At 33.0% G+C, this 14,499-nt stretch overlaps 1 protein-coding gene and 1 long non-coding RNA gene across 2 annotated transcripts; one reads left to right on the top strand and one right to left on the bottom strand.

Moving 5' to 3' along the window:
- Positions 1-438: 438 nt before the first annotated feature.
- LOC100797907 (uncharacterized) lies at positions 439-3,390 on the bottom strand. Its single transcript, XM_003533305.5, has 2 exons — positions 1,897-3,390; positions 439-1,613 (listed from the first exon to the last, which is right to left on the bottom strand). The coding sequence occupies exons 1-2, from the start codon at positions 3,027-3,029 to the stop codon at positions 737-739; spliced, it is 2,010 nt and encodes a 669-aa protein (XP_003533353.1). The 5' UTR covers positions 3,030-3,390; the 3' UTR covers positions 439-736.
- A 9,467-nt stretch (positions 3,391-12,857) lies between these two features.
- Positions 12,858-14,013, top strand: LOC112997787 (uncharacterized). Its single transcript, XR_003262869.2, has 2 exons — positions 12,858-13,245; positions 13,808-14,013. It is a non-coding gene; the product is annotated as an uncharacterized lncRNA (long non-coding RNA).
- Positions 14,014-14,499: the final 486 nt, after the last annotated feature.

The raw sequence follows: 14,499 nt of genomic DNA, 5'->3' as shown, positions 1-14,499 counted from the left end.
CAGATTTCATAACTAACCAATCTTTCACTAACCATCTGTTAAAGAACAAGTGCTGTTAAGCTAATAAAGATTTCAATGACAACCCTTTTCTTATAAACCGCATGTCAGGATATCCACAATTCCACCGAGCCATTTTCTTTGGCTTAGTCAAATTCGATTTATTGACCTATCTTTACTAAATTACTCGAATCACTTTCATGCACTATTTGAGCATGTCACATCTGATCTGATTATTTTTTAGCATAGTTAAGGTTAACTTCAAAACAAGACAAAATGTAGAGATAATCAAATGGCTGAATTACTTCACGAAATCTGATGTTGGTTTTGTTAATCAGAAGAAAACAAAAATAAACGTGACTGTCAAGTGATTCCAAGTCTAAAACAATATAATAACATTTGGATAGAAAAGCAATAAAAAAAAAAAAAAAGGTCCCTCAATAAAGCTAATGGCAGCAACTTGCTTTATTCAACTGAGTAAATTGTGATGACCAGAAATTAGCTGTTTGCAAAATATCATCTTACATGTCATTCATTTCCACATAGATAACAAAAAGAAATAACCTATGATTTTAGTCCTTATTTTTTTTTTTTTTTTCTGTAGAAAGTAGGGTCCATATGTTCATGGTTAAAAAATGAAAGTAAAGTCCAATTACCCCTCTCACCCCACCCCACCCCTCCCCTACATGCCTCCACCAAACTCATTCATTCATTCATTCATTTTTCTTCCACTTTTGGTTCATACTGGTTGTGATGCTCTATTTGGCTGCTGAATGTTGTCTGCAGGAAACTGTTTTGAAGCATCTGATAGTGCTGCAGCAGCTGCAGCTGGGGTCATGGATTGGTACTGAGGAAGCAATGTAGCATTAGTGGTTTGTTGTTGAGTGTAGTAAGCTTGATCTTGCACATGGCCACCATATTCATAGCCATAATTAGTAGTAGTAGTAGTAGTACTAGAGGGAGCCACAGCAATGGACTGTGGTTGATGATGGAACTGAGACAAACCCACATACTGTGGCTGAAATTGGTTGGTAGGTATTGGAGCATATCCAGGATTTGATGGAGCCATAGTTGGGCTAAGTGACTTGGTGGAGTAAATAGGTGGAGTACCATCTTTGTATGCTGCTGAGGTAACAACACTTTGTGGCATTAATGGCCTGCTTGAAGCTACCACATTAGGGTCAGAAATATTGTGCTGCAATGCCATGTTGTAGGGTTGTGTTACTTGTGTAGGTCCAACAGGCATCACATAAACTGGGTACTGTTGTTGACTTATATGAGGGTGAAGTTGTTGTAGTTGTGGTGGTGGGGCATAAACTGGGTAGTATGATGAAACTGGCACTGGACCTGTGGCTGCAGGGTGGTGGATGTAGTGATTGTTGGCATGGATCAATGGCTGCTGCTGCTGGAATTGTTGCTTGGTTTGATCCAATTGTGGGGGTAATGTGTAGCCAGAATCTTGAAGTTGTCCTTGGACCTGAATCATCTGATCAGATATTTCACTCTTTGCATTTGGCATAGCAGCAACAACTTTGTTGTCTAGTAGTGTGGCTTGGACTTGATCTTGGTAGTAAACAGTCTTGGAGAAAGAATTTGCAGATGCAATACTACTATCACTGAAAATATTCACCAAAAAACAATACTTTCAAAACACATTATCATCAATTCATCACAAAAATTCAAAATTTTCAAATTTGTGTTTTTTCCTTAAAAACCACTATATTGATTATTGACAATAGCAAAGGAAAAAAAAACAAAAAAGGTTAATTTACTAATATGACAGAAATTAATCAAGGGGGATTAGCTCAATTGGATGAGTAGGGTGAGTGAGTTATTATAAATTTCCTCACACTGTTTTTGATTCCTACGGATAAAAAAAATATGATAGAAATTACACACCTTGCTACTGAATCAGGAGAAGGCAAACCCACGCCACCACTAGTCCTAGGCTGCACAAGCTGCATTGGCAAAGGGGGCTTCCGAAACCCAGGATCTGACCTCTCATCCTCATAAACAACTCTATTCATCACATTATCACTAGTAGTAATCACCCCAACTGATGCCATGGTCACAGCTGCAGGAATTACAGGCACAGGCACTGTAGAAGAAACAACATTCACCAATCCATCATCTGGCTTCACCCCACTTGCAATTGTCATCTGAGCAAACTGCTCCTCCACCACCATCCCGACCTTGTTCTCTTGATGAAGCCTACTACCATTGTCATCAACACGAACCCGAATCGGAGGTAGATTAGCTAGAGAAGGAGAGAAAGAAGGAGAAGAAGAACTGTTGTTCTCCATCATAGGTGAACCAGGTGTTGATTGCACTTGCACCACTTCAGGCAAATTCTTAACCTTGCAGTTGTTAGCATCAGGCAAAGCCTCCAAGTTGTTGCTTGAACCACTAGCACTAACACCAACACCAACACCAACACCAACACCATCAAGGTTAACAAAGGAATCCCCTGCAGCAGAATCTGACACCACTCTTGATATCATGCCAGAGTTGTTAAGTGCATCAACAAACCATGTCTCTGACTTGGAATCATCAAGGAGTGACCCCATTGAAACTGTGGCCTCAGGTTTGGTGAAGAACAAGAACAACCTGAGCCGCGAAGAAGCCGAACCTTTTGCCATTATACGATCATACTCTTCCACCATGTTGTCAAGGTCTTCGTCAGTGGTAACAGTGATTAGGCTATCAAGGTCTTCATTGGGAAGCTGGTACTTGAGTGTGAAGGGTCTTCCATTGAGAATGGTTCGGGAAAGCCTTGCACACAAGTCTTTCAACGACGAATGGCGGTCCACAACGACGATCCTCGTGTCACCGCCGACATAGCAGAGAGACTTATCGTGAGGGCGTGGCATGATGTGGCCACCGTAGCTGCACATGAGGCGCAGCTTGGCGCCAGGAACGGCCGGTAGAGTCTCATCATTCCACGTTTCCGAGTTTCGGGAACGTGGAGAGAAAGACTCTACTGAGTCAGGATGGTTTTTTTGAGTGGTGGCAGAGAGGGGTGGAGGATCCATTAGGAGTAGTGGTGGAGTGGATCCTCTGTTTTGCTCTGTTTTGGGGCAGAGTGGTAACAGAGGAGAAACAGAGTTAGTGGGAGTGATATTCTTATAGGTTGGTGGAAGTGGGATTTATTCCTTCTTTTTCTTTGGAATGTAACTTTATGAGTAAAAAGCAAACAATATAGGATACCTCATTGGCAATTAGGGCCCTTGTCTGTTACAACTTGTTTGGAGCTGTAATTTTGTACCTTCCAGCTTTTGCCAATGTATTCATTCCATCGGTAGTTTCAAAGATCAAAAGAAAAAAAAAACAAATCAAAATCAGCCAAAGATTGAAAGAATTAAATTGACACAAGATGGCTTCAATTCAACTTTTGGCTTACATTCAGGGGTGTGGTGGTTCATTTTCATTTTCATTTTCAAATGCTGAAATTTCAGTTGGTATGGTATTCCTCTTATATCTTTATTTTATTTTATTAGATGAGTAAGAGTTGGTTGATGTAATGAGTAGTACACAAAATAAATAATAAAAAGAGTAATACCCCGAATGAAAGCTTGTGGAGGATTATTAAAGCGATTAAGTTTGTCTCAGAATAATTCATAGTTTCATACAATATTTGTACAAGTATATCACCTTCTATAAAGAACACTTTTTGTTTCACATCTCAGCCCCTTGCAATAGCCTTCTTTGTTAGAACCTTTACAATTTAAATCTGAAGTCAACTCTAGTATAAATTTTCAAAATAAAGTATTCACATAATCACATGTTTAATATTTCTTGCAATAATGATATGTGCAGCTGAGTGTGATTGAAAAATAATTTGTGTGAACTTTATATCCAATTACATTTTTTTTGTTTGACTACTTGAGCTCAAATAAAATAAAATCACTGAAGACAATAAAGTTTTCTTTTCCAGATTTTAATGGAGTTGCATTTTCAAAAATAGATTACAAGTTAGATCAAGCCGTTGCTAGTTGATTAGGCACTTTGTGGTTATCCAATTGCATTTTGGATTCATGTCTTTGGTCCAAGTCTTTTCCTTAATATTTAATACACGAATATGCTCCTAATTTCTGGTCCCATCCTTTTAAATTTTAGAACATCTCTTTCTTTTCCCGTGAACTTTATAATTAAACCAACACCCCAATATGTCAACCAAAAATTAAAAAGAACAACTCAATTCAACATGTACCAAAAATAATTAAAAAAAGTCATAATTATAGTAATAAAAACAGTGATAATTGCATTTTTTTTCCTTTCATGACAAGATTTATCTGGTTATACCCTTTATTTGCTTCTATGTATATTCCCTTGGTTGTGAGGGAATTGAACAAGCACATGCACACATTGAATCTATTGGTACTTGTGCACACCTTGCAAATTCACAGCTTGAATTGGCTGGTCATAAACGCAATCTACAATGCTTATGCATTTTCTTGACTTGTCCTTTTGAGTTGGCATCCCCTCACGCACGAGGGGGCTGCTTGAGAAAACCACAACCCAAGGGAGCAACTATAGGAAAGTAACATGTTCAAAACACAAAACAAGGCTATTTGATAGCTTTGGTGGCTCATTTTTTTATTTATTGAATTGTGTTAACATAACTAGAGATGGTTCTCTTATTGTGGGGTAAAAGTCACATTCATTTCTTGGTTCTCACATCACATTCATTGGTTAGAGTGCTTGATTTTGGTAATATTTTTTTTTTCATGTTGTTAAATGTTTAAAGTTTTCGTCAAATTTATGTCATTTGTAACAGTGCTCCTAATGAATGGGCAAGTTAAGAGTAAATCATTCCCTTCACTTTGTGGCTGAAATGATGCTCTCAAGAGTCCCATGATTAGGAATTTGAAAGTTTGTTTCTGCATCCTCAGATTGGAACCTGCTAGTATAATATTATATCTGATTTGATACATATCCAGTTGACATCTACTATATATTCTACTTTTCCTAACTTGATTACAAAACAAAAAGAAAATTTATTAAAACATGCAAGGAGCCAAAGCTTGCATTCTATACCATCCATTTGCAAGACTTGACTAGATTTCAATAGGGATTACTGCTTGAAATTTGTATGAATATTTTCATAAGGCCATTATTGTCCTTTGTCTCTTCTGGAGCTATGGACTCTCTCTCTCTCTCTCTCTCTCTCTCTCTCTCTCTCTCTCTCTCTCTCTCTCTCTCTCTCTCTCTCTATATATATATATATATATATATATATATATATATATATATATATATATACACCAAATTAATTTTGCAATACTGTTTCAAGAGATTAAGCTGCTTCAAAGATGATATATTCTGGCTTGATAAAAAGAAGCGGGGTAATTAATTTTTGGAAGAGAAAAATCCATTGTTGATGTAAAATAATTTAAGAAAATAAAAAAACTGATATTTGTGGAAAAATAAATTGAAATATTTTTTTATTATAAAAAATAACCTGAAATTAAATATTGTAATATTCTAAAGAGTTAAAATTTAAGAAAATAAATAAATAGTAACCATTAGTTTAATAATTTAAAAAAATGAAAGGCAAAGAAGAAATTTTATTAATAACACATGAATTTGAACACAAGATGTGCCCAAACCATACCAAACATATGTAAAATCTTAAAATAATAATATAATACATGGATATCTTATCTGGAAAACATTAATAAAAACGTATGGCCTTAGTCTCTTGAATGAAAACAAACAGTCTCGGTCATACTTAAAGAATAATATAAAAAAACACACTCTGAACATAATATTTCAAAATGATACGCAAGCATCACATTTATCTCATTTTAAAGTTTAAAGACTTAAAATTGTTATCCAGTTGAGGATAATGTTTGGTACCTCATATGAATGACTTTTCAACATTTTACACTAGTATTGATTCAAGGATAATTTTAATTTTACATGATTTTAGAAAGATAAAAATAATAGACAATATAAAAATAACAGACAATTTTAATTTCACCTTAGGTGCATCTGTTTAGTTTAGTTCACAATTCAAATCAGCCCAGTTTCAGGAATCATTAAGTAGGGGGAATTCTATTTGAACCACGTTTCTGCTCTTCATATTCCCTTACACTTTTCTTTACATTTTAAAGGCAGTTTTCAAAATATATTTTTACATTTCAAAAATTGATTTTCAGAATAAAATAGGGTGCTAAAAAATCGGTGAGAATAGAATTTCAATTCTGTCAATTATATGGCCGGGGCAATTATTTTGGACCTATCAGCCTTGCCTGACGGTCTGGTAATTATAATTGTATTAAAAACCTAATACTGATCGAAATTGAAAATTTTTATAATATTTAATGTTATTAATATATCTTACTATAATTTAAATAAAATTTATATTGTTATTGTTCAATCAATACCTTTAAAATATTCCTTAATAACCCTTAAAAATGATTTGTTTTTTTTTTCTATTATAAGAGGCTAAAATATGGAGAACCTTTCTCTCTCTCAGACTGAAGTCTTTTTCTTTACTTTTTTAATTTGAATTCTATTCATAAGTTGTTGTTTTCAAAAAAAAAAAAAAAAAAGAATGAAACCAGTACACTTATTATAAAGGAAATGGACATTTATAAAATCCTGAGTTCACCAGATCGAAATACAAACGGATCCAACTCACGAATTTTGACTTGCAAAATAGATAAAAAGGAGAATTATAGATCAATTGACTAGAGGATAAAAAGAATGTTGGATGTAGCTAGACGAAGAACATGTTTCCTAACCACTTTTTTCAAGCTAATTGCACATTTTTTTTTCAAAAAAATTAAAGAATTAATGAAAATAAGTAACTATTTCTTTTAAAAAAAATTAAAGTCAACTAAACATGAAATAAGTTTACCACAAAATGAGTTAAACATAATGAAGTTCCCGGGAGCAAATCTTCTACTCTAGGTTAGAGCAATATTTGCAGCAGTAAAATTTTGATTGGTCAATCTTATTCTTAAATCATACACCTAATTACGTCACATTCATTCTCTATTAAAAAAAATTATTCAAGGAATTGTGAATTTCTGGATGGGGATTTTTCCTTTGCCGCAATCTGTTCTGAATTGAATCAATGTTTCGTGTCGTAATTTTTTGTAGGACAAAGCGCATATTGACAAAAACAAGTCCTTGGTTGCTTGGTCAATAGTTTGTTCTCTGAAAAAAGAAGGGGATTTAGGCCTTTTTAATCTCAAGGACTGGAACCTTGCGCTTCTTTTCCGTATCCTGTGCGACTTTCATTAATTGTAAGAAAGATTCTCTATGGGTTCGGTGAGTTCACTATTACTATTTCAGGGGGGAGCGATGTGTGGAATTACAATACTTTTTCATCAGTTTTGATAAAGAAAATCATTCAAATAAGGGACTTTATTATCTCCAAAGAGCTAAGTACGGAAGAGGCAAAAAAGAGGATTCAATCTTGGAGCACCAATGAACAATTGCTTGTTGGCAAAGTCTATGAATACATTAGAGGTGTCAAGCCTACTGTTAGTTGGTGTTCAAATGCTCATTTGTTCAATGAGACTGAGTCAAATGCTCATTAATTCTTTTCTTGCAGGAAATCTCTCCAAGTTTGGGCTCACATTCGTGATTTGGCTATTAGATTTCATCTTAAAACCAATTGGCATTAAGTGAAGTTGCCTAACAGGTAAATAAGCTGCACTCCAAGGATTGAGGCAGCCGATGTGGGACTTGGGTATTTTCCCAATACACCCCCTTCACGCCCAGCACTTATTGGGCTTGGTGCGTGAACCACAAATGGTGGGTGCTTGTCGCAGCGGAAGCGAATGAGAGGTCCCAGGGTTAGAGCCTGCTCTGATACCATGTTAGATTTCATCTTAAAACCAATTGGCATTAAGTGAAGTTGTCCAACAGGTATATAAGCTGCACTCCAAGGTGTTAGATTTCATCTTAAAACCAATTGGCATTAAGTGAAGTTGTCCAACAGGTATATAAGCTGCACTCCAAGGATTGAGGCAGCCGATGTGGGACTTGGGTATTTTCCCAATACACCCCCTTCACGCCCAACACTTATTGGGCTTGGTGCGTGAACCACAAATGGTGGGTGCTTGTCGCAGCGGAAGCGAATGAGAGGTCCCAGGGTTAGAGCCTGCTCTGATACCATGTTAGATTTCATCTTAAAACCAATTGGCATTAAGTGAAGTTGCCCAACAGGTATATAAGTTGCACTCCAAGGATTGAGGCAGCCGATGTGGGACTTGGGTATTTTCCCAATATTGGCTCCTTTCCGCAGGCGTTTCACTTCTTTACAGCGCATTACTAACTCTTTAATTAGGGACAGATCCACATCAGGTGTTCAAGGAAAATTACGTTGTTTGGCTATAGCAATTACAGTCTACTGCATCTGTCTGTCTAGGAACAAACTGATTTTCGAATATTATCAATTTTCTGTAATAGAGGTTATTAGCAAGATTAAGTTTCTTATGTATAGACAAATGCAGCTGTTGCATTTGTTTTAGCATCTTGATATAGGCCTTCTTGTATTAGAGAAACTTTTGATTTTCTCTAGCTGCGGGGTATGTCCCGTATATTGTTGTATCATTTTGGGTTTAATATAATTTATATTTTTCCCAAAAAAAATAATAATTCAAATTCTGCATTCACCCCACCACTTCACCTATGCCGTCACTCATTCTTTTGCAACCGGCATCATACAAGTATATCAATTTACACGCAACCATTTTCAATAAAAAAATCACCACCGCTCATACCCCACAATCATTTTCAATTTAAACACAGTATGCCAATTGAGATTTGTAAGCCTTAACTAGATATCAATATTTCACCAAAAGAACTAAATATCATTAAGTAAACAATGTATCTTCTGAAATCCAAAACAATTGTAACCACCACAAAATAATTGTAACTTCATATCATAACAACTTTAAAAATATCATAATGGCTACCAATTTGTACAAGAAATGGTTGTATATATCAGAAAAATCCTTGAACCAACTATCAAAATCGATGTCAGCACATCGTCCAAGAGCTTTCATAATTGGTATCAAAAGGCTTACATGCATCGCCAATCGTGTCCTGCACATTTTATATAAACGTGTTAGTTATGAAAAACATCATATCCTATTAGTTTCATTAACTTAATGAAAACACAGAGTTTACCTAAACATTTTCAAAATCCTAAGAAACAAAATACTGAGAACAAAAGGTACTCGAATCTTGCTGCAAGGAAATAAATAAATAACAGTCAATATATACTAGAAAAACAAACTCATAATTATATAGAAACAATTTGTTTTAAATATACGCACTGTCAATAATTGAGTAAAATGGTCTTGAGTTTTAATTGAGTGGTAATGCACACCATAATTTGTTAAATTTCTACCCAAGTCACGTGAACCCTACAAGTGAAAATACTATTTTGGAAATATTTATAACACAAGATTTTATTTGGAAATTCAAAGAAAAATATCAATGTACCTTTGTAAGTTCTTGAAATGGAAGAGGACAATAGTCACAACAGGTTGTGGGCATGAAGTGGAAGAGTCAAATGAAAATGACTTTGGCTCCAATTTAGTGTGCTTCTTTTTTCTTTTCTTTTACCTAACAACTTCTTATTCGACGTCTACCTCGCTCTCTATTTTCTTTTATCTTGATTCCCTTTGCTTTTTTCAAAGCCAAACTTCTAGGACTCAGTGTTTCATCATTGTCACTCTCAAATTCTGAATTTTGGTCTCACCTAGATTTTGTGGCTCAATGTTTCACAGTCAGTTTCAGATTTACGCTCTTCAAGTACTATGTTCTTCAAACATGCTTCCACCTCTTGCATAATCTTATCCTCAAATTTCTTAACTATCAAAATGGTTTTCTCATATTCTGCTGTTCTTGTTGCAATCCTAAAAAGCACTCGACACATGTCTTTATAACGACTTCCAGCATTATCTTTATTACTATTATTACAAGGACTTGTAGAAACTTGAACAAAATCTTTCATAACTCAAACTTTAGAATCTGTACACCACCTCTTCATCACATATTCAGACGGAATTCTTCTAATGTTTCGAGCATCAAGAACCTTCAATGCATGACAACACAAAATGCCAACAAAATCAAATTTTTTACAACTACATTTGAGCTCACCACTACATGCATCAAAAGTCAAAGAATGCTCATAGGATTTGCCGTATGTATTCACATAATATTGGGATGTTGTTCCTATATCTCCAACATGTTGGATATTCAAATTCCAAGTCAACCAAAGTTCCTTTTGAAACATTTCATAAACTATTGGTGTATATATATAGACTTTGCTGCATGCTTTATAATTCCCACAGGCCGGTGCAACCAATGCTGGTGTGCTTTGGCTTGCTTTGAAATCTTCTTTTAGCTCTAAATAGGAAATGAGAAAAAGAAATAAAATAAATGAAATGGTACATTTATGAATATTATAGAGAATGAATCTAGTGTGGTTAAGTGTATGGTTTAAGGCTAAGATTGATCAATAAAGGTTTTACTACTCCAAATACTGTTATAATCTACTACAGATGTTATGCACTCGTAGCTCCCAATGTCAAAGGGAGAACAATTATATTTCTTTCGTCTCTAATTATAAAATTTTTATTTTAAAAAAATGATTTCCTTTTTCTAATTTTTAGATATATTAACTATTTTTTTTCTACTTATATTTACTTAATTATTATCTCTTTAAATATTAATAAAAAATAAATAAGTGAATAATTTTATAATCATAACATAAATAATTGATAAATTTAATGTAATAATTATTTTTTTTAAGGGACACAAATTAGTTAAAAGGATTGTATAATTAAGGACGGAGGAAATATCTCATTGAATAATCACTCCTAGAATGCAAAATTTAACAAAGTTGGACAACCACTAGCCCAATACTTTCCTCTTAGTCTCAAATATAAGAAGAAGAAAATATCACACTAATTAAGTTAGTTAATCATATTTAATTACATTAATTTTAATTAAAAAATATTTTTTAATTTATTTTTTATTAAAATTTGATATCAAGGATAAAAAATAATTATTGAAACTAATACTTCGATTAAATGATTTAATGATATTTTTTAGAAATATATAATAATAATAAATAAGGTAAAGTTAGTTGAAATTTTTTTATTGTTTAATACCTTAAAGAAATGCTCTAAGTATTATATAAGAAATGTCAAATTAATACCTTAAAAAGTAAATACTAAATATTCGTTGCATTTTGTTGAAATAAACACTTTTCTTTTAAAAGACTAGTCCAAACTAGTAATGAGAAGTTTGTATAAAATTTTAAGTTCAAGCCTTTATTTTCTAAATATTTTAAGTTCAAGCCTATTATGCTAAAAAAAAAAAACACGTTTCTTTATATATAATAATAGTACTTTTTCCCTTGAATTAATGCTCATGAAAGCAAATTAAACTCCATTAATATATATAGACAATAAATAACAATATTACTGACAACCACCGTCAAATTAATAAACTCAATAAATACCAAAGCTAACGTAATGGAAGTTGGTTTCTGGGATTAATAATTATGTCATTCAATTCTCAACAATCAACAGTGTCAACAGGTTACTAGAAATGAATACACACTTAGTGCACAAACATTTTTTTCAAGAAAAAATTGTAAGGGTATATATGTTTGATGCATATTGAGAGATAATATATGCAGAACTTTGAGCAAGAAATTAAGTTATAATATAACTTTTTTTTTGTCTGTAATGTAGTAATCCATGCACAATATATATACCATAAATTTATAGGTGGAGGCTTGTTGTTCTCCATTTGTGATGATGATATTTGCCCAAAATTGACAGCTATTATTAGTTCTGTGATGCAGCGTTATATGTTGGACAAAATATTGTTTCAAAATTTTTTGAATGACAAATTTAGACTTTCATTTAATACTAATTCTTTTGATTTGTTCTATCCCAAGACAATTATTAACATCAAACATAAATTAAGCATTTTTTTCCTTTTTACAAAACAATCCTTTATTTTAGCGAATTAAAATGCACTCTAAAAGTTTTAAGTCGTGCACTGGTTTATATATAGCCATTGAACTACACATATATTTCTTTTCCTACAAATAAATATTGATCATATATGATTTAGCACCAACTTTACAAATTAAGAGTCTTATTTTTGCATAAGCAATATAAGTATGGAACCTTAAAGATATATGCCAATCCAAATAAATAAATGAAAGATAACGAAATAAGATGAGAAAAAAATCTTGAAAACTTATATATTAAATTTTTATTTTTAAACCTTCAAATCATTTCATTACCAAAAATTTATTGTAAACTCTCTAAATATTTTGTAACAATTAAGTTTTTGAAATACTTAAATAGAAAAGTATTACAGTATTTAAAAAATTAAAAGAGACTAATGCTGTGTAAAAAATATTAAAAACTAAAATGAAACATTAATCATAACAAATTGATGAAAATTATAATTATATTTAAGTGTAGTAAATTTTTCTGAATCCAACCACCACCTCCTCATGTTAGTTGGCTTTAAATTTCAATTGAATCAGCTAGAAGCAGAGTCCTTTGGCATAGGTTGCATCACTTGCATGACAATTAATGAAAGCGAATCACATCTTTTTCCTTTGAAAGAAGGTTCTTACACATGGATTGAACCAGACAGCAGTAATGTGGTCCAACTGACTAATCATCTCGATCATTGTCATCACAGATTCACAGGGCTCTCAGTTTAGGTCTGGTCTAATGTGGTACAGTTGATCACGTTAAATGTTTTATATATATATATATATATAGAATTAGTAAAAATATTTTTTTTTTGTTAAAACTGATATTTAGTTAAATCACTCCTCTACTCGAGGCCAAGACTGTTAAATAGAAAAGTAATAGAGACATTAACATTTTGTTAAAGAGTGGGATAAGATAGTAACGTATAATTTTTTGACAATTTTTTTTTATCTATACACCAAATTTTGGGTGTTATTCGTTTAACATTTTTCATTGAAAAAATGACTATATATAGTTTTCTCACATCTACCTTTGGTCTTGTTGGTATATTATCATGCAGATTTAGCATCGATCACTTTTGTTTTCTATACGAGGCTCTTGGCCTTTAATTCTCTCTTTCTCGTGCGTACAGCACACACCACACGAGTGTTACAACATGGAGATAGCAGATTTTGTTCCTGTGTGTGGAAGCATGAAGAGGTACAGGAGAAAAAGATCAACATATCATAAGCTTAAGAGAGGCAAAGAGGTAAGTGATTGCAGTAGTGTTGAGAATGGTTGCATGTTGAGACCAAAAGTGAAAATGGTTGAAGAAGAGATACCAAAAGCTCATCATCAACCACCAACAAATAAGATTAGGTTATCCATAAATCTTTGGAAAAGGTTGAGAAATGCTTATGTACAGCGTATGCTTGGCTTGGCTGAACATGTTGCGCATTTGAACAATGGGGAAATTTGCTTTCTCAAGAAGATCCATGATGATGAAGTTCAGCTTTTGTTAGCTTCATGAAACTTGAGCCTTTGAAACAGTACTTATGCAAGAAGTTAAGGAAGCACTTATGTGAAATAAATTAATGTTATGTAAAATTATGCAGTCTTTATTTCTTTTTTTTTGGGGGGGGGGGGGGTTGTGTATACAAAATAGAGGTGAATATTTTAAGAGATTAGTTCTTAACTTTTAGTTCTTTGGTTTAAAAAATGTGTTACCATCTACGTACCATGGAATAAAAGAAAGATCATGTTCTTGGTTGAGCTAATATCTCTTTTTTATTTTTTAATTTGGGATTAATATTTCCTTATAAACATGACAGGGCTACTAGCTAGCTATATATGAATATTTTCATGTTCCTGGTTGGTAGATCAAGCTTGAAGACAAGAAGGAGCATCGATAAAGTCATGGTGGACATTTATGAGTGTATGTGTACCATCGTTAAATTCTGTGTTCTGTGTACATTATAGTGATGAGAACTTGAAAGAGTTGAGAAATGGTATGTATTACATCCTGAAGGACTCATCATTATCCCTGTGTTTTTGGTACGAGGAGAAGAAACAGAGGAAGAAGAAGTAGTTAGATGAGCAAAAAAAAATTAAAGAAGAAGAAAAATAGACGAAAATATAAGTTGTTTGGTAAAAGAAAAATAGAGTAAAAACAAAGATAAAATATTTGAATTAAAGTAGTTTGATAGGTAAAAAAAGAAATTATATTTAAAATAAAATTACGTTAGTAGTACACCTAAAACATTCGTGCGTTATTTTGTTTTATTTTCTTAACGTGATTTTTACTTCGTAAACATGGATACTAAACAATAGACCATATAACCGACAGTGGACATGCCATATAATTGATTATATGTCATTGATAGATAGCTTCGAATTTTTAAAGTGACCAGAAAATCAATTATGTATAGGCCATAATCAATTATATGACCTTCACTAGGACTCGAAATTTTTTCACATCTATAATCGATTATACGACAATTTCCATATTCCTAATTTGTTGGGG

This window comes from Glycine max, chromosome 9 (genome assembly GCF_000004515.6).
Source record: "Glycine max cultivar Williams 82 chromosome 9, Glycine_max_v4.0, whole genome shotgun sequence".
NCBI classification, from domain to species: Eukaryota; Viridiplantae; Streptophyta; class Magnoliopsida; order Fabales; family Fabaceae; genus Glycine; species Glycine max.
This window is presented reverse-complemented; position numbering and strand designations above follow the sequence as displayed.